General features: G+C 40.3%; 1 protein-coding gene across 3 annotated transcripts in view; it reads right to left on the bottom strand.

Annotated features, from left to right (window-relative positions):
- Window positions 1–2,951: 2,951 nt before the first annotated feature.
- Window positions 2,952–20,402, bottom strand: part of LOC123144275 (methyl-CpG-binding domain-containing protein 9) — a 35,458-nt gene continuing 18,007 nt past the window's right edge. For all 3 annotated transcript variants that reach the window (XM_044563359.1, XM_044563358.1, XM_044563357.1), the window contains exons 2-11: window positions 17,612–17,697; window positions 16,958–17,280; window positions 15,652–16,782; window positions 13,579–14,271; window positions 12,479–12,787; window positions 11,456–11,791; window positions 7,475–7,573; window positions 6,680–7,192; window positions 3,595–5,475; window positions 2,952–3,403 (exon numbers count right to left, since the gene is read on the bottom strand). In XM_044563359.1, the coding sequence (XP_044419294.1) occupies window positions 3,158–3,403; window positions 3,595–5,475; window positions 6,680–7,192; window positions 7,475–7,573; window positions 11,456–11,791; window positions 12,479–12,787; window positions 13,579–14,271; window positions 15,652–16,782; window positions 16,958–17,266 (5,517 nt within the window). In that variant the 5' untranslated portion in view covers window positions 17,267–17,280; window positions 17,612–17,697 and the 3' untranslated portion in view covers window positions 2,952–3,157. The remainder of the gene's footprint in view (window positions 3,404–3,594; window positions 5,476–6,679; window positions 7,193–7,474; window positions 7,574–11,455; window positions 11,792–12,478; window positions 12,788–13,578; window positions 14,272–15,651; window positions 16,783–16,957; window positions 17,281–17,611; window positions 17,698–20,402) is intronic.

Raw genomic sequence — 20,402 nt, forward strand, 5'->3', positions numbered from 1 at the left:
AACTACTCCACAATGCATTCCCTTAGGCCCAAGTATGGTGAAGTGTCATGTAGTCGACGTACACATAACACCACAAAGGGAAACAACAACATATATATCATCAAAATATCGAATGAATACCAAATTCGCATGATTACTTATGACAAGATTTCTCCCACGGTCCTCAAGAACAAAAGTAACTACTCACGAATCATATTCATGTTCAAGATCAGAGGAGTATTGAATAGCATAATGGATCTGAACATATAATCTTCCACCGAATAAACCAACTAGCATCAACTACAAGATGTAATCAACACTACTAGCAACCCACAGGTACCAATCTGAGGTTTTGACAAAAAGATTGGATACAAGAGATGAACTAGGGTTTGAGATGGGATGGTGTTGGTGAAGATGTTGATGAAGATTCGTCCTCCCAGGGTGAGAGAGTTGTTGGTGATGCCGATGGCTTCGATTTCCCCCTCCCGGAGGGAAGTATCCCGGCGGAATCGCTCCCCGGGAGAGCAAAAGTGCTCCTGCCCAAGTTCCGCCTTGAGACGGCGACGCTCTATCCCGAAAGTCATCTCCTTATTTTTTCTAGGCAAATGGGCTTATATACCAGAAGATGGGCACCGGAGGCTGGCTAGGGTGGGCGCGCCTACCTGGGTGGCCCCCTCTGGTATTTCTTTCTTCCAATATTTTTATTTATTACAAAACAATTCTCCATGAAATTTCAGCACATTTGGAGATGTGCAGAACAGGTATCTCTGACATAGCTTTTACAGGCCCAGAATTCCAGCTGCCGGCAATCTCCCTCTTCATGTAAATCTTGCAAATTAAGAGAGAAAGGCATTAGAATGATACTACAAAGTATTATATTGGCCAAAAACATTATAAATAACAGTAGGAAATCATGATGCAAAATGAACGTATCAGACACCGAGTTCAAGAATTACACTACGAACGAGTTCTTTAGTGATGAGGGGATCAAGCATTAGTATGCCGTGACCTACACTCGACAAAATGGTGTTACGAGGAGGAAGAACTAGACTCTTGTAGAGTTGGCTAGGACCATGTTTGATGAGTATAAATCTCCATGGGCCGAAGCAATCAACACTGCGTGTCATGCTTCATACCGATTTTTATCTCCACAAGCTCAAGAATGAGACCCCTTATGAACTCCTAATGGGAAAAAGCCTATTATCAAATGCTTTCGAGTATTCAGTTGTAAGTGTTTTGTTCTCAACAAGAAAAATCGACTAGCTAAATTTGAGCCTAAAACTAGTTTGTTGGATATGCATCAAATTCTCATTATTACCATGTTCTTAATAAATCTACCAGGTGTATTGAGGAAACGATAAATGTGGAGTTTGATGAATATAATGGTTCTCGTCTGAGAAATTTTTTTCCTATTGTTGTAAGTGATGAGGCTCCTTCACAAGTTATAAGTACTATATGCACATTCGTCCACAAGAAATACCCCCAAGTTCAAGTAGAAGGAGTAAGAGCCCCTCTTGTGGATTCTTCACAAGGGAAGTTATCACCCCCAACAGAAGTGCATAATGCTATGGGAGATCATGCACCTACCCAAGAACAAGATCAAGCCCCTCAGGTTCCTGAGCAAGATCAAGGGTAATCTCAACCTAGTGGTAATGGACCAAACACTGAGCTCAAGTGCAAGTTCAAGCTACTCCTCCACGATCACAACCTAATGAAGATGAACTTGAGAAGAAGAAGCAAAGAGTATCATTGAAGCTCAAAACTTTACAGCACCTCACAACAACATTCTTTGGAGCATTACAAAAGGGGTAGCTACTCGTAAACGTTTGGCAAACTTTTGTGAACATCACTCTTTTGTCTCTTGTTTTGAGACTCTTAAGGTAAAAGATGCTCTAGATGGCCTAGATTTGGTTGATGTTATGCATGAGGAACTCAACAATTTCACCCGCAACAAAGTTTGGTCTCTTGTGGAGATGTCCCAAGAAAGAGATCATAAAGTCATTGGGACCAAATGGGTTTTCAAGAACAAACAAGATGAGCATGGATAAGTTACAAAAAACAAGGCAAGGTTAGTGGCATGAGGGTTCACCCAAATCAAAGGTTTGGATTTTGATAAAACCTTGCCGCCGCTGCACGTCTTGAGTCCATACGTATCTTGTTTGCATATCATCATGATTTCAAATTATATCAAATAAATGTTAAGCATGCATTTCTTAATGGTCCTCTTAATGAGTTGGTCAAGACACCCCCCAGTTTTGAGAACTCGATCACCCCACTCACGTACCTTATGACATATGACATTTTTAGGCAAGAAGGGGTTTCAGATCAGGTTAATAGATTACAATCTTAAGAAAAAGGGTAGAAGGAGAATTGTTTGTATGCCAATATCTAAACCGTTATATATTTGGGAACACTGAGAGTAGTACATCCATGTATGCAATGGCTTGCGACACAAAACTACAAGAATGAAGGGAAATGCTATGAACATTCAATAGAATGACGTACTCAAATGTGTACAGTTAAAACGTTCTGACTTTGACTACCATATATAAACATTAACTGGGCTGGTCAAGTGAAGATAGTATGTCAATTTGTCATAAGAATATTTTCATAACATCAACTTTTTTTAAAAAAATACCAACTTTTTCTTGTGAAATTCTACGTTCAAATTGTATACTGTGAAAACCTAAAACATGCAGCGTTGAACAGAAAGGCTAACGACCACTACCCGCCACATGCTGTCAATCATGTGAAGGTGGGTACAAAAGGAGGCACAAGATCCTCGGGTTCTCAGACCTAACATGAATGATATGTATCCCTGGAAGCCAAAACAGGTTAGCCAAAAGGAAAAACTACGCTCGCATGCAGCCGCTCCCTGCAGAAAATTTGAACGCCAGCTATTGCGGCTGCCATCCTCGAAACAACGCATTTTCCTTCTTCGCTGGCCCTAACATATCTAAGGCGCACAACTATAGTCTGGTAAATATGACTTATTAAAATGAACGGTCAAGGTTGCACCCTTGCAGGAACACCAGAATCAAAGCTAGCCTAAAGGCTCAACCACTAAGGGACCACATAACCAAAGACTCTGTCTATACCATCTCTATCACCACAGCGTCACATTGTTGCACCGTCTGCGGAACTTCTAAGTTTGGGGTATGCAATAGAGCGGCGCAGATTACGACGCTGATGGTTCTGGCTCTTTCCTCCTCTTGCCCTTGTTTACAACCTTTGTACTGTCAGCCAGCATGGTGTTAGGCTCCTTGGTGTACATGATACAGTCGTCAAGAGTGTAGATCCTGAGAGCGAGTGAGGATACAGTTGAGGTCTTCATAGCTACTGTGAAGGAGGACCAGTACCACCAATCATTCTTCAGGAACTCGGATTTTATCATACTCTCCAACACACTGGTCGCCAGTACCATCTGGAAGAGGCATAGATACGATTAATCAGTACAACGAATAATATCAGTGCTCTCAAGCATATATTTTGTATGGAGATGATGTTAGAGAGCTCTTAATGGACACTAGATAATCAGCACAAAAATAATAATAAACACTAGTAAATAGGTATATGTTTTCTGTGGCATGAAGATGAATAAATACATCAAGTCACCTCGGATATTGATTCTGCATGCTTCACAAAAGCGCGCCATGAGCGCCTTCTTATTTGTTGAGACTTTGAGGCTCTCAAAGCTTCCTCAGGCAACGCTGCATCTATATCAAGCAAATTTATCTTTTGCTGCTTTAGGATATGAGAATTTCTTCCTATAACAGGCCTCAATGATGACTCCGGAACCAAGCCACCATTAACAGCTAGCAATCTCGTTGGCTTATCTGTTGCAGAAGATGCTTCCTCACAGGAAGTACTATCAGAGGCGGGCTTCTTAGATTTTGACACATTTTCATCACCCGTGCTACCAGAACAATTTTGACCAGAATTGGACCCCTCCTGCCCTAACTTTTGTGCAGACATTGCCTGGCATTCCTCCAAGGAGGAAACCCAATCATTTGGGATGTCATCTTTTTTGTTTTTATTCAGAATAACTGGAGGCTCAAGATAAGATGCAGGTGAAGGGACAAAAGACGGAACTCCATTTGATCCAATAAGTCCAATATCCTTCACTATCTCCTTGTTTGAATCATTCATGGTAAATTTTCTGCAAATCTCTTCAAAGTCATATGGGCATGACTTCAGTTTTCTGGACTCAGCAGTGGAGCTAGGATCAACAGAATCCTTCTCCTTGACATCTCCATTGCACTTTCCAGCATGCTCTTCATACTCCGTTGATGTGGAGTAAGTCTCGTGACATGCTACGCAGTGGTGTCGAGCAGGCCATATAGGCTCTAAGCAGTCACAGCGGCATGTTTTCTCCAAAATTGCTCCAGCCTTGGTACTGGGAAGGTCCATAAGCTGCTGCTCGCTGTTCGACCCCTTGGATATTGGAGGATCACTGAGAACAAAATTACCCAGGTGATAAAGATGCCGCTGCCACTGCTGTATGGCATCTTTCAGCTCCTTTTCCCTTGGATCGTATTCCCTTAGCCAGTCAACAAGACTACGGATTTCGTCATCCGATTCATAAATGACAACAGATGCCGAATTCCATCCTTTACAATCAGAAGTAGAGGGGGGGTAGCTATTAACCATGTTAATGTCCTTCTCCTTGCATATCAGCATGCTTCCATCAGCGACCAGCAAAGGACGTTTACCAGACCGTCCTAAAACCCAGTACAATCGACCCAAGGAATCCTTTCCCAAACAATCTCTTCTGAGGGATGACATATTAAGTTGTGACTCTACTGTGCCAATTGACTCCTGCACTTTTGAAATCTCGTCCGATAAAGTATCCATTTCACCATTATCAGCAGCTTGCTCAAGCGATCTAGTTGTTGACATTTTCAGATTATCTTGGGATGCGCTAGCATTTTCATCAGGCAACTCCCCACCCGGTGTACTGAGAGGTGTAGCTACTGGTTCTCTTTCAGCAATAGGAGTGTCCACCAAATTGAAGTTATCACGCGACCCTTCGTTCATAATGTTCCCTTCAATCTGGTCACTACCTGTCCCTGATGGTTGTTCAGAAAGTCCCAAAGACTTATTTTCTTCAACCATAGACATGTCATTGTCACTTTTGCAAGGTTTGCCAACATTTAGTTGCCCAGGAGGAGTCCCTTCAGCTGGGTGGTTGAGGTTAACTCCAGTATTACCTTGATCAGACTCTTCAAGATGGTCTGATGCTATGGCCACTTCATTCTGTTGATTTTCCGGAAGTGCAGAACAATTGCTAACGTGCTGTTCAGTCTTGCTCCATCTGCTTTGTCTAGCATATGAAGTCCTCATTTCCTCCTTATATTTCAAATCTTTCAATTCAAAATTCAAAGCACGAAACTTCTGCTGGAGGTCATTCAACTTATCTGGACATTTTTCTATATGTTCTCTTACCAGGACTGTGTTGAGCATTTCATCACATAGAAATTTCAGCATATTTATTCTCTGCATTTTGACGATAAATGTTAGACACTGTAAGTTGTCACTTTGTCCACTATGAAAATCAGCACACAAATAAATTATTAGGTATACCGTAAAATAATAGAGAAAAGATGATCTGGCCAAGTAAAATCATATCAGGCCAAATGAGTAAATACACAATACCAACGTACTCCATCCACAGTTCCATGCAGACTTTTAAGGAAAATCGTCCAAGACATCGGCTAAGAGCTAACTTTATAAAATCAAGCTCCAACTAAAACATCAATGTGGTTATCTAGAGTATCTACAAAGTGTCGGAGAAAATCATTTCGCTTATCCCTTCTACCTTTTTCTTTGAAGACCTCTTGCGCCAAATGCAATTATCTACAGAAATCGTAAATACACCAAGCCAAATTGTTCTGTTTACACGGCAAAGCATATGTCAATGAACAAATAAGTTCAATCTGAGAATGAAGGGACCCAAATTTTGTGTTGAAATTTTCTGAAAACATGATCCCATTTTTCCGGTAATAAGATGGCAGAAGAGCTATCGTCTTGTCCTAGCATAGACTAGGGGAGGGGAAGTTCAGAAGAAGATAGAGTGGGGGAAGGGGAGTTCAGAAGAGGATCAAATAATTTAAATTACGAGACCATGGGGTGCACCATAGCACCATACACATATGTTGATTTCATCTGTTTGCACAAAGTGCCACATATATAAGATACCCAACAACGCTTGAATAATTAACCTTATTTTGATGGTTGTGACAACACAGGGATAATCCAACAGATCAACACACAGAATATATGTGGCATGTAGAAGTTTACCAGAGCTAACACAAATTAAACATTTCATCTACCACTATGATGGGCGGGAAATTGCTAAGTGTTATAAAACATACTTACAAGTAAAGGAAACCCCAGGTAATACCAGCAAATCTAAAACATGTCGATTTTCAGGGTGCCTATGAATCCAACATCCCTACCACCATAGCAGGACATACCAATCGGAAAATGTTGGTCTAACTAAGGAATGAAGTCTGACCAACTTAAATTTTGTATGAGAAAAATGCCCCATTTGGTTTTACTAGTCTGAACTCTCAAGCTTCCACTTCATTTTTCTTAATATGAAGGAATACAACGAAATGTGCAATACACAAAGAACTAAAACTTCCAAACACTAAACAATAGAGATATCTACTTGAAACATAGAAGAGAAAACCCATACCTCTTGTGTGCTAAGCTCCCAGTACTCCTTTTGTTCCATTGCCGCAGTTAACTTAATAAGTATGTCGTGAAAGGCTCCTTTCCGTTGTCGTTTCAAATCCTGAACACCCTGGTCAAGATGTGATTTCTTTTGACCTGACATGCACGATGGTTTGTCGTGAAAGGCATGAGACTCTGCTCCTTTCCGTTGTCGTTTCGAATCCTGAGCACCCTGGTCAAGACGTGATTTTTTCTTTGGCTTTAACATGCATGATGGGCAGAACCAGTCTCCTTGTGGTATACGAGCTAGTGGTGGATTCAAGCAGTAAGTATGGTATTCCGAGTCACACTCATCACATAAGAGAACACTTTCATCGTCTCTATCAATGCCACATACTTTGCAAACACCCTCCTCCCATGGAGCTTTAGGTAATTTGGTTGCTGCAGTCAGAATATCATGTAGCTCCTCATGGATTTCTGAATCAGTATTCTCATTAGACAGGTGAGAATCAAATTTCTGAACAAGGTCGAGCACCTGCACCAGCCATGTAAAAGAAGAGAAAGCCAAAAGGTTTATTAAAATCCCTGGTAATATAACTTAGTAAACAGAAAATTTAACAGTAAGCTAATATATACTCAAATCAGCATAGGTAATCCCAATAAGATTGTATAAAGCTGACTCAGTGACCCATTTATTTTATTTTCTAGTTGCAATATCATCTTGATCATAAACGCATGTGAAATGAAATTATGGAATCGCGTGAGATAGGTTGACTAAATCGCGTGAGATAGATTGATACAGAAAGGGATAACAAACCTCTGTCTTATATAAGGATTCAAGACTCTGAGACAATTCTGCAACCATTTCCACTACATCAGCTCGATCAGCAAATGCAGTGTGCAGATTACGGATTACCTGCAGGTAAACATAATGGCGTCATAATTTGACCAGGGGACTAAATATATATACTGCTCAATTAGAGACATAAATTAGCAAATGGGTTCTAGTAGGTTCACCAAACTTGCTAATGTAGCTGTGCTCATGAGTCATGAATGAACGGAAATCATTCCCAACTTTTCTGAACCAAACAGATGTGGCTCATGTACCAACTTAGAAGCTCGGGATATTCAATTCAGCACAACACTTTACCTTTTTTGTGCGTGTGTAATATCCCTTGGATGGACATAAACCAACACACATCAAAGTTTAGGAATATATACAATGGCAATCAATAAGGAAACAGCCATCAATAGAAACGAGAATAAGAATCGCTCATGGATAAACAGGCATTACTACATTGCCAACATGAATAGCAATGATATACATAGATATCATAAGCCTTAAAATTAGGCTTCTTTCTATTGTAAATTCGTACTGCAGCAGTCAATGGGATTAATTTAGCATGAGAAGCAGTTAGTGCACTCATGCCAGCTTTAGACCTGTAGTAGAATGCACACTTAACAGTAAACTGGTGTAGCATCATATAACCAAAAGCCCATTGAGAGAAACCCAGACGGGACACTTAACAGTAAACTGGTTAACATCATATAACCAAAAGCCCATTTAGGCCTTGTTTGGTTACATCGGAAACCATGTGGATTGCCCGGGATAGCGGCCCGATCCACGGCGGTCGTTTCGGCAGGGGAATATTACATGTGGATCACAATTTGATTATTTGGTTTGCCTCCAAACCACTGTAATCCACTCTGTTCCATAGGGGCCAAAAGGATCCGCTCGTCCTTGTGGAACTGATCCACGACGAGACGCGAAGGAGCGGTGGCGCACAAAACCCTACCGAGGCGAAGGGGCGGCGGCGCAAGAAACAGCACCGAGCGGAGCCACCGGCGATGCCTCCAACGATGGTCGCCTCTCTCCTGTAAGTATGTACCTCTGCCTCCTTCCCTTCTCTATTCCTTTGATCTCCTTTTCTCCTGTATCTTGCGTAGTAGAATCGTCAACGAGCAGAGGCCCGGTGCTGCTGGCGGCGCAGATGACAACGGTGACGACGGCAGCCTTCTCTCCCGTAAGTTATCTCATTTTTTTTTCTTGCCCTGGCCTGAATCCTTCCCTCCCTCCCCTCCTGCTGCACCCCAGCACCGTCGCAGGCAGCGGACAAGGCGGGGCCGTGGGGCTTCCGTTTCATTCCTTCTGTTATGGAATAGTAGTTGTTTTGTCAAATCTGTGTGGCTCCAAATTAGGTTCTCATGTGGAGACTTGTTAGGTTCCCATGTAGATCAAACACACGCACATGGCTCCAAATCTGTCATGTCTCTAGTAATTGTCTTTGCATTTCTCGGATGAGGAAGTGATGATCTCGAATGCACCGATACTTCAGGCAACTAGCGAATCGGTATCGGATACCGTATCCGATACCGATACTCCTCTGATACGCCCCTGATACGTATCCAAGGAGTATCCATGAATAAACGATTTAAAACAATTCAGATACTTGAAGGATACTTTTTCAGTTCGTTTTGGATACGGCCCAGCCCATCTAAGAGACCACTGAGCCCAGTTAAGAGGCAGACAGCAACCCTAGTACCCCAGTGCTCCCTTCCTTTCCCTCCCAGTTTTCGTTCCTCTCTCCCAAGCTCACACCAGGCGGCGGCTGGTGGCTGCGTACCTAGCAGCTACTCACCCAGGGCCGGCGGCAGCGGCGACTAGCCGGCGACGAGCTGCTACTCCTCACTAACGCCTCCTGTCACGCAGCAAACAAGCATGTACACTTCTCTTCTCCTTTTCTCCTGCCCAGCCAAGCTCATCCCCTCTTCTTTCTCCTCTGATCTGTGAAGATCTCATTTTTCTCATCAGATGGCTCCTCCTGCTGAACCTCCTACTGTACCTACAAATCTAAGGGCACCATTGTGGAGCCATGTTCAAATCATAGAGAAATCACCTGGAGGGGGGCAACACTAAATGGAAATGCGACTACTGTGGTCATGAAGCTTTGAGTAGCTACTCTAGAGTTTCTGCTCATTTGCTAAAGAAGACAGGGAACCATGGAATCCATGGATGTAAAAACGTCACGGTTGGCATTCTGAATCCTTTTTTTTTTGAAAAATAAATAAATAGTAAAACGTATCCGTATTGGCACTTTTTCAAAATGACGAATTTACGTATCCGTATTGGTCCGATACTGATACCCGTATCCGTATCGGTGCATTCGAGGTGATGATAGTTGTGTATGTAGTAGGAGCTGGCTATGACTAATTGCAAGAACAATGATAAGATCAAACACACACACACGTCTATTTGTTGTCAGATGGTAACCAAAACTCACAGAAGGTTCATCTTTCTAAGCTGACATGTAGTCCAGTATTAAATATGTGCAGATCTATTTGCTTTTGTCTACTGTTTTGATTGGAGACTTGTTAGGTTCTCATGTCTAAAGATATGTTGGGACTTGGAATTTCTGGACTTTCACCTATGTGCGTGTTTGTAGCCTCTAGTACAGTTGCTCTCCATCTGATCTCTGTAGGTTATGTTAGAGAAAATGAATTACTGAGTGTATGTCTTCTCCACTGTCCTTGTAGTTCATTGTGACTAGTAGTTGGACACACACATTGAGCAACACTGCATTATTAATGGCTGCTAGAATAGGTTGACTCAGTTAATTGTCTTTGCAAATTTAAACCGTAGTTTCTCCCCTGCATTTTCTTGCAGTTATACTCTTCTTGGTTGCTGTTCAAATTGTATGTGGATATATATCCTAATGAATATGTAAGGAATGCATGGATACTATTAGTAGATGGTTAGGTTTCTGACCCGCTAACACTTCTAGTAAGATTAAACATGGGCTCTAGCAGTCTAGCCGTAGAACAAAACTGAGCATCTCTTCAACTTCAAAGTTATTATGGTTGTTTTGGTATGGCGGGGATTAAGCTTTCCTTTTATTTTGTATGGTTGTTCTATTCAACTTGAAAGTTATTATGCGTCCTCAAAGTTTGCATGGTTTCTTGCGTTGCAAAATTGGTTTCATGCTGTGACGCGTCCTGTAGAAATAATGGGGTCTGTTTAATGATGAGTTCATGACCCTTATTCTGTTTTACTTGAACCAGAAATGCCACCTGAAGAACAAGGATGTCAGCAAGTTCTTGTATGATACCTACGTCGACGAGAAGTGCACAATTGAGGAACACAAGTTGTTGTTTATTTATTTTTTGAGTGGATCACAAAAGTTCTGAGTAATTTGCACTGAATTATCAAGGATGATATGTAACTGGAGATAGTGTTCGTATCGTTTCGAGATGTTTGTCTACCAGTTTATTCATGTTAGTGCTGCATTCTTGTTGCCATCTTGTTATATGGTGCAGACCATTTTTGTATATGATAGTATTGTGTATGTTGTTCAAATGCTATGTCCAAACATGTTGCTCTGTGTCATTTATAACTCTGAACTGAGTTTGGGAGAACCAAATGAGATCTGAAGAGGGAGGTTTGGCATGGATTGGTATGCAGTGGATTGGGTGAAAAGCAGGGATCAGCCCAAGCCCTAGGTGGGTTGATTCCACTAGTGGATTAAATCCCTTGAAACCAAACAAGGCCTTAGAGAAACCCAGACAAACTATCTCCAAAAACAGATTGTAGCTAGTCAATATTTCTGAAATTTCCTGTTAAGAAATAGAATAATGCTGAAGCAACACCATGATCTGGTGGTACCACCACGTCACCATCTAGCACAAGCTAATGCAACAGGAATATTGGAAGGCACATGAAGTCATCCATGGAAAATCTGAGAAAATATCCCATGTGTATCACCATAGCATAATATAAAAAGGGTGTTAAAGAAAAACATACCTCTTGCACATCCTCAAAAAAAGTCTCCCAAGATCCACAGTAAGCGCCCATAGCCAACCTTGTATCAATTGTGCGGAAGTCCAAAGGGCGTGGCACCATACCAGAAAATCCAAGGATGCCCTCATCCTCATTCTCATTAGAGTTCATTAGAGTAGTTCCAAGCAAATTCCCAAAAAGCTTAGATTCATCTGAAGAAATGGCATGGCGCAGAGCAATACGACACTTTTTCAAGATAACCTCTGAGATGGAAATAGTTTTCCTTTCATTTCTTGGGTTTTCAGGTTTTTGTGGCACTATTACACGGCATGCCTCTGACAACACAGATAAAACAGCTTTCTGTAACAAGAAAAAAAATTAGTGTATTTTCCAAATAGTCCCCTAGTCATAAGGGTTCTCAAATTAAAAGATAGAAAAAAGTATCATGGCAAAGAATAAGTCTAATAAGGCACCGAGCAAATACATTTCTTTAAATACAACATAAGTATGGCCGTGCTATGCACTGACTCCTCTTCTGGCAGCTATGTATATTGTAAAACTTTGGTTAAAGTGCGATGCTGACAGCAAGTTCATGTTAACCGAAGTTTCCTGCTCGGCCTATATAAGCAAAGACATGTAAATACAAAATACATCATCTGACTGATTTTCAAGTTTTCAAACAAAATTCGCATTCCTGTCGTCCTTTTTAAGGGATACAATACTTCGTAAAACAAAAGAACTGTTAGGGGAACTAGAAAACGGAATTTATGCATTCGTCTTGCCGGCTAAGAGCAAAATTCATGAGTAGTTCTAATCTAGACTGCAACCCACACAACAAATGGTACTAAAACATAAACTAATACAAACTCATACTTATATTTTGCAACTCGTTACTTCTTACGAGAAAAATACCATAAGCATTGTGCAGCTCGATGTATTGATAAAATAGTTTGGGACAGAGAGTGGGTCAAGGCTAAAAGAAGGAAAATAGACGCAGTCTAGAACAGCAATAATCATATGACTGCAGCCTGCAGGAGCATTACTAACCTTGGTTGGTCCAGATGCATTACCCTTGTAGACCTCTTTACTTATCGAATGTTCCAAAATTTTCCTTGCCCATTCTGGTGGTTTTCGATCCAAAGCTTCATAAACACACTTTCTAATTCTTGTTCCCACATTTGTCGGTAATTTTCTCACCGGCTCTAGTGGTTCTGCCCAATCTGGCAATGTTCTATTATCAGCAGTAGGCACCTCAGCAGAATCTATCATATCAGTGTACTTGTAATCCATCATAAAAACCTTGTTTCCTTCACTTGATAGAGAACTGCATATCAAATTTTCCGCCTCCAGAAGCAGCTGAAAATACAAGACATTAATTACAGTGCAGCAAAAATACACATAAAAATTTACCATCATCTAAAATAAGAACACAGGAAATTTTATAATATCTCTTAGTAAGCGAACAAAAAACTATAGATAAATTATACAACAAACGTAAAACAGCATCCTTATAAATTATATTCAATATTCTCAAAATATCACACAGCTGAACAAGGAATTAATGTAGTCAAGATATCTCCAGCCAAATAAGCAAAAACAAGAATCTTGTCTCCATAGATAAGATTTAACAACAAAATTTCTGCAAACAGGTGGAAAAGCTCTGAATAAAATCATAGAAAAAAACAAATGGGCAGAGTCTCTCAACTGATTATACCCGCCTTGCTAGGCTTGTACATACATCTTTCTATTATTACTACAAAGTACATATAAATACAGAGTAATGGCATTCCCTGTTGTTTTACCGTAAAAAACGGAAAGCGGTACCGATGGTGACAGGAACCCAAAAAAACAAGTTTTTTTCCTGAGCAGAATAAAACAGGGATATGTCTTATTTCCCTCATGGAAACAACATAGAAACATACTATTATGAAGAGTTAATGTGGGTAATATAATTGTACGGGGTTGCAATCAAAGCAAATATTATTAAATAGAAATAAGAAGTTGAAGAAAAATCCAAAAAATAGATAGCAAATAACCATAGCATACAGCAATCTAAAGCCTACAACTCATGTCTGACTGAAGAAGGAAAGGAAGGCATGATCCAAATGAATCACAAGTTTAGCTAATTGTATAAGTAAAATGCTTACCAGGGCATCCTTCTCCATGCCGGCAACCCCAGGTACTGCTCCGCACAGTATGCCACCATCACCTTGTAGGCAGCGGAATAACTTCACCCCTTCTCGACTGGAAATATCAGACACGTCCATGCACCCATTTATGGAAGAAATAGCTAGCATGTACCTTCTAGCCAACTCGGGCCAAGTCAACTTGTTAGCAGTTAGCATATCAAAGTTAAATTCCTTTGTTGAAATGAGGCTCTCAGTGTCCTTCTTTCTTCCACGCCTGGGTTTTGATTCTTTGGGGTCAATGTTTGGATCTACAAATATCGCAACCTTTGACAGTAGCTCACCAAAAAGAACCTTGAAGAGTGCAAGGTGAACCCCGGGCAATACTACACCAGTGCACCTCCCTAGTGTCTGCGCTGCCAATTTATCTTGACCAGCTTCCTTCATAGAAGAAGTTTCCACAGGAATAAACACAGACACAATCTCTTCATTATTGGATAGACCAGATTCACTATTTGAATGTGATATAGAAACATTTGCAGGGGAATTCATCGGTGAAGAGTAATCCCTACATTGTTGAATGCCCTTCGACAATGTTTCTTTCTGATTTCCACAAACTGGCCATGGGTCAACAAGTTCATCTTCCAATTGTTCATATGAAGGCACCTCTTTGAGACCAATAATTTCAGCAAAGCGCCCCAAGAACTCCCATATCTACAAGAATATTTCAATGAGAAGATGGATGCAAGAATAAGAAGGAAATGCACAACTGTGTAAAGATGTGTTTCTTCAAATAGTAGAACCAGTGAAAGATATGCAGGAAGCCTGTGCAGAGTGTGAGCATGCACAGGCCCTCCAAATTGGAGGGGGCCCAGATTTGATTAAGTACTACTAGTACTAATTGTTGAGGGCAGGCCTGGCGCAGTGGTGAAGTCCTCCCCACTTGTGCCAAGAGGTCCTGGGTTCGAACCAGCCTCTCTGCATTGCACTTTGCAGGGGTAAGACTAGGTTCCTATAATCCCTCCCCAGACCCCACCTTGCGTGGGAGCTTCTATGCACTGGGTCTGTCCTTTACTACTAGTACTAATTGTTAATCATGCAATGATAAAAAAATGTTAATCCTGCGTTAACAGTACTAGTGAGAAAGCACTTGCAATGCTATTTGATAGTTGTACACCGAGAACTGAGACAACTACAGTCTACAAACTCCACCTCACGCACATCTCCCCCTTCCTTCCTTCCTTCCACTCGCTCCCTCTCTCTCTCTCTCTCTCCTCTTCAAATTGGAGACTATCTCCATCAGTCCACCTTTCCTTGACTAATTTCTTTGCAATTCCCCAGAATGAATCTATTATCGGCAATGAATAGCTAGTACGCTTCCTGTCAATCTCCCACCTACCCCATCAATAATTGTTCGGTGAAGAGAAATTTAACTTCTTTTTAACAATTGATAATATTAAAAAAATAATATAAAGACCTAATTGAAGATTATGTACACCTTACATTCGAAATAGATGACAATTTTGGAACAAGCAACCTTGACTGCTAATCTTTGTATAAATATGGAGTAGGTAACTATGATAATAAAAAATAATCCATGTCAAATGTATTGGCACATTTTTTTTTAACAAACTCAAAAACCTTTTGTTATTAGCGGCGAAGATGTAGATTTTTGACTATATTTGTAGGATATTTCGGAACGTAGGTGAGTAGTATCAAACAATGCTAAAATGATGCCACCATATGTGAAAAATCAAGTCATTCGGGGCAAGATTTGTTTTTTGATAAGATACAATTCTTTGAGCTAATTATACTAGCAATATGAACCATCTCTTCCTTTTTTGGAATTCCATTTCATTTTTTATTAGCGATATGAAATATAAAACTTGTTTTCACAGTTAATTATGTACTCCCTCCGTCCCATATTAATTGACGATCAAATGGATGTATCTAGCACTAAAATACGGCTAGATACATCCGTTTGAGCGTCAATTGATATGGGACGGAGGTAAGAATACTCTATGGGCCAATTTTTAATTTTGCACAGGGCCTCTAATTTCTCAGGTACGACCCTGCAGATATGTAAAGATCTACCTGGAAAACATCTCCCGCCGATTCTGGTGGAAGCTTATGGCTAATAGGATGTCCCGGAGGTAACTCACGGATGCTAGAACCGCTGGGCTGAGCATGATCATGTAGACCAGCCACCGCACCATGTCTATCATATGACATATCTCCATTACTTTGGCCATCTTTATGCACAGATATAAGTAAACCACTTGCAACTGTCATAGAAGAGTGAAATTCAGCCCTATTGCACAAGAACTGGTAGTTTATGCAAGACCTGGATCTAGGAAGAGACTCCACAATTTCTTGAACAAATTCCAAATCAAGCCCAATTCTATCATGGTATAACCACTTCTTCAGTAATGTATAAGTAGATTCCACATCGTTCTTCTTTTCTATAACTCGTGGTATACTGGGGCCATTGGATGAGCAAAATCTAGTTAAGGGAGTGTAAGGACCATCAAAGTTCTGACATCCACTCCCCTTGTTTAACAAATGATTTCCACTACTGTGTGTGCATGAGAAGACCAAATGCCCATGTTCCTTGTACATTTTTTCACAAGCTTCCACCATAGCACAAGAAATCATCCTCCATACTGAAGAGGATGATGTTCCCTCAAACGTAAACTCGCCAATTTGGTCATTAATATTGGCTTCCTTACTTGGTGGAACATTCTCAGAATTTGAAGGTAGTATTTGTAACATCATATTTGAACTCTGTACATCATTGCAACCCAAAGAAGTCATTTTATCCTCTGAATCATTGGTAAGACATGATAAGAAATCTTGATTGGTCTCAGAGGGAACATCCCGGATCATATAAAGATCATCATCCATATCATTAGCAGCATCTCCAATAAAACTGCTGCTCTCCTTTGTTTCAATTGTATCAGCCTTTCTTGCACCATTCTGAGAGAGAATGGTCGAGGCTTCTGGAAGGGGGAACACTGAGCATGGTAACCTTCTGACCCTAAACAAAGGCCCAAAACTCCCTCCATCACACACCTCACACTCAAACAGTGAACCAGTAACTCTATCATGCCAGTAAGACGTAAAACCCACTGGCCATATCTGGTGGCAATTGTGGTAGCTTGCCTGTTTATCGATTTCTCCCAAGCTAGTTATAAAGAAATCTTGATATTGAACAGGTAGGCCAACCTACAGAAACAGCACAACAAAGTAGTATTTATCAAAATCAGTGCTAAAGTGAACGTAAGATACAAGAACTGCAGTATAAAATGAATAAATAAAGGCTGTACCAGTGGGAAACAATAACATCTAAAATGGACACTGGATGAAGAAACAAATCTGAAACAGTTAATGAGATACTCACACTGCGATGATGTGGTTGACGGTTGCAATTTTCCGCAAGAAATTTTGGAGGCTTTAGTGGATTTCTTTCTTCTGTAGGACTCGGGGCTGTTGCTTTCATAAAAAATGATGGCTCCATCAAAATGCTAGAACTTACAAACTCGTGCTTCTCAGAGAACTTGGGCAATGCTGATGTTTGTGGAAAATCTCTTCTCCTGCGGCGTGTATGATTTGACCTCTGTTCTATGTTTCCATCAGCAATGAAATTTTGTTCCACAGGAGGAAATTGTTGTCTTATGCTAAAACAATGAGGAAGACCAAATGCTGGCATAAAGTGATTCCCATCTGCAACATGATAGCCAGACGAGGGATTATCATAAGATGCACCACCGATGATGGTCAATAGTTACTTTTAGAGACCAGACAGGTATAGCTTCAAAATGTTAGCATGACCCATAATTTTTTGGAACTGGAATTAAATTTCCCTTTATAAACACATACTATGCCTAAGTGGCCACACATGCACTGAACATGGGGGCAAGCAGAAGTTGATCTTGATGGTTAGCACAGCAAATTGCTGTCTAAAAAGTTACAGTGCATAAAAGGTGTGGAAAATCTCCAACAGAAAGCAAATACAATTCTCTTGCAGTACATATGACTGCTCTAATATCCTTACCAAAAGGAGTTGTATTATTCAATTGCAGCCCCTCAAAACGTGGAGTAGCCAATTCGGTCAAGTGAGCTCCATCAGCAACACTTACTCTGCGAGGATCAAAAAAATAATATTAATTCTCTTCTTATGATAATGTCTGTACAACAAGGGTTATTAGAAAACTTCCTATAACATTTCTGATATTATGCACCCAAAAACAGTCCAGCTTATAAAGTTTATCGCTAAATAGCTGCCACAAGTTACTTGTAGTTTCACTTTTCTTTGCAAAAGGCAGAATTTTCAAGAAATCAGAAGTTTTTCCTTCGAACAGATCTTTCAAGAATAGTCAAGACAATAACCACTTGACAATAAAACAGCGAGCATCATGTAAGATAATGAAAGCACTGCTCTGTAACACAATGAACCGGCTAGAGCAAATGCAAGCATGCTTTCAGCGCTTATTCAATTCAGCATAGCACATAAAAGTAGTCTAAAACAATGAGAGGACAATAACAATTTGATTGTTTTACAATTTAGTTTGCAGTACTACTGAGAATTATTGCAGCGCAACCTATTCAACTGTTAAGGTTATAAGCTTCTTAACACACTGTTATGCAAAGACAACTCGGTTAAGCAAATTCAACTCCATAATAATCACTAAAGGTACAGAAGAACAATCATCAAGATAACTAAACATTGTACAGAACGATGGTGGGCTGAAAACAGAAATAGTTAGCTTCAAATCATGTTTGATTTTGAAGTTATACTGCAGTTATGTACTCGGCTGCAGCAATTTCGCAACCATCTGTGGATGGGCTACTGATGGAATCTAGTACATCATGTGGATTTAAGAAGATCAAAAGATCTGCTGAAGGGGACAATGAACACTGGGGCAACTTTGTCCATGAAATCAAGAGAAAGATTCACCAAATAATATGTGACTAAAATTTTAGCATCAAAATAGACCAAACAAGGTGGGGAAATTGTACATCATCTATGCATGTACCAGAACTAATAGGCCGCAAGAATAAATAAAGCAAACTTTGATGTTTGTTACCCACTTCAGTACGCATGATCTGATGCAGGTATAACACTTCACAAAATTGCAAAAGTTGGAAATTCTAGAACTGCCCTCTGCACCCGCCCCCCACCCCACCCCCACCTCGTGCAAGGAGAAAGAAACCTAGATCTGCACCTCCAGATGCATAGATTTGCAGATCATCCGATCTGCCATCAGCTGAAGCAATATTCCAGGGCTGATTTGCAGAACAATAGCGAGGGCAGAATCAGGAGTAATCCCCAAAACAACAAACAGAAGGAAGAAAAGGCACGCAGCGCAGCCTTTAACCCCACCTGAGAGAGAGAGAGAAACTAGGTCTACCTCAAGATGCACAGGTTCACAGATCACACCAACTCCTGTCAACTGAACTGAGATCTCAGAGCTGATTGGCGGAAGAAGGGTGAGGGCAAAGTTAAGGGTTATCGCTCTTTTCTTTTCCCTTCCTGTTCTCTTTTTTATCAAGGAGATTGATTCTCGGGACGATTGGTGTTATAAAGGGAAAGACCCATGGAGTATGTACTCAGTTTATCACCTCCATAAAGGAACGTGAGAAAAATGTGCCATCACTACAATAAAAATATATACTTTTAACAAATTCCACGTCACCGTTCCAGCATGTATATCTTATAAGACTTGGCTGTATGTAGACAATAAAGTAGAACAATTTGGTGCAGGGACATCTGGTTGAACGGTTTCTGTAAGTACATAAGCCTTTGTCTTATGTGGATCTAAATGTGATATTAAAACAAGTACACGAGAAACTGCAAAAAAGGGCATGCGTGAGGGTTGATGCGTGAAAGCATAGAACGCCACTTTCTGATCGGCATTCTTTTTTTATAAATTTAGTGTGAAATATATCTTTTCGAAATACAAGAACCAAGCAATCTGACACGTGACCGTGGCCCAGTCTCCAAAGGAGACCATCCTTGCAATAATTATGGAATAACATAACCAAAATAGGGAAGGAGTAACCTACAGTACAAGTCAGGTCAGAATCCATCACTAAGCAGTACATGTTTCACAAATGCTCGTATAATCTTATATGCTGTATATGATATTGAAATGCTTTAATAAAGGAAAGGCATCATTTGCTAACAATTGGGTAAAATGCGTATGAACTGATCAGAAAAATTTGCAGCCATGCGAGAGTTGTCATGTTAAAAGAAGAACAGAATAGATGATTAGTAGGTTTTCCATACATAACTTGGTTAATGGATGCCCCTTCTACCTTAACAGCAACATGTTTCATATAATTTATGTCTGCCTATTTTTGCTACATTTATTCTACATCTTTATTCCTCATTAATGCTGTGCACATTGTTGTAGTATTCCAAGATTATAAAATACACAGGGGCAGGCCCCAGGATTAACAAGCCTGGCAGGAAACCCAATAGTTTTCAGTGAGAGGAAATCATGGTAATATCAAACTCAGAAGAAATTTCCTTACTAGTATTTGAAATTTGAATTCATAATGCAAAACAAGTTTTGTTATCAAAGTGGCATGTTCTTTAGAAATTCTGAAATAGTGAACCCCTTCTCGCAAAAAAATAAAAAAAATTGTGAACCCCGGTGGAGCCACGCTACAGCTTTGGTGCCCACACTGGCACTCAAATTTGTCTACAGCTTTGAATTCATAATGCAAAACAAGTTTTGTTATCAAAGTGGCATGTTCTTTAGAAATTCTGAAATAGTGAACCCCTTCTCGCAAAAAAATAAAAAAAATTGTGAACCCCGGTGGAGCCACGCTACAGCTTT

Source organism: Triticum aestivum, chromosome 6D (genome assembly GCF_018294505.1).
Source record: "Triticum aestivum cultivar Chinese Spring chromosome 6D, IWGSC CS RefSeq v2.1, whole genome shotgun sequence".
NCBI lineage: Eukaryota > Viridiplantae > Streptophyta > Magnoliopsida > Poales > Poaceae > Triticum > Triticum aestivum.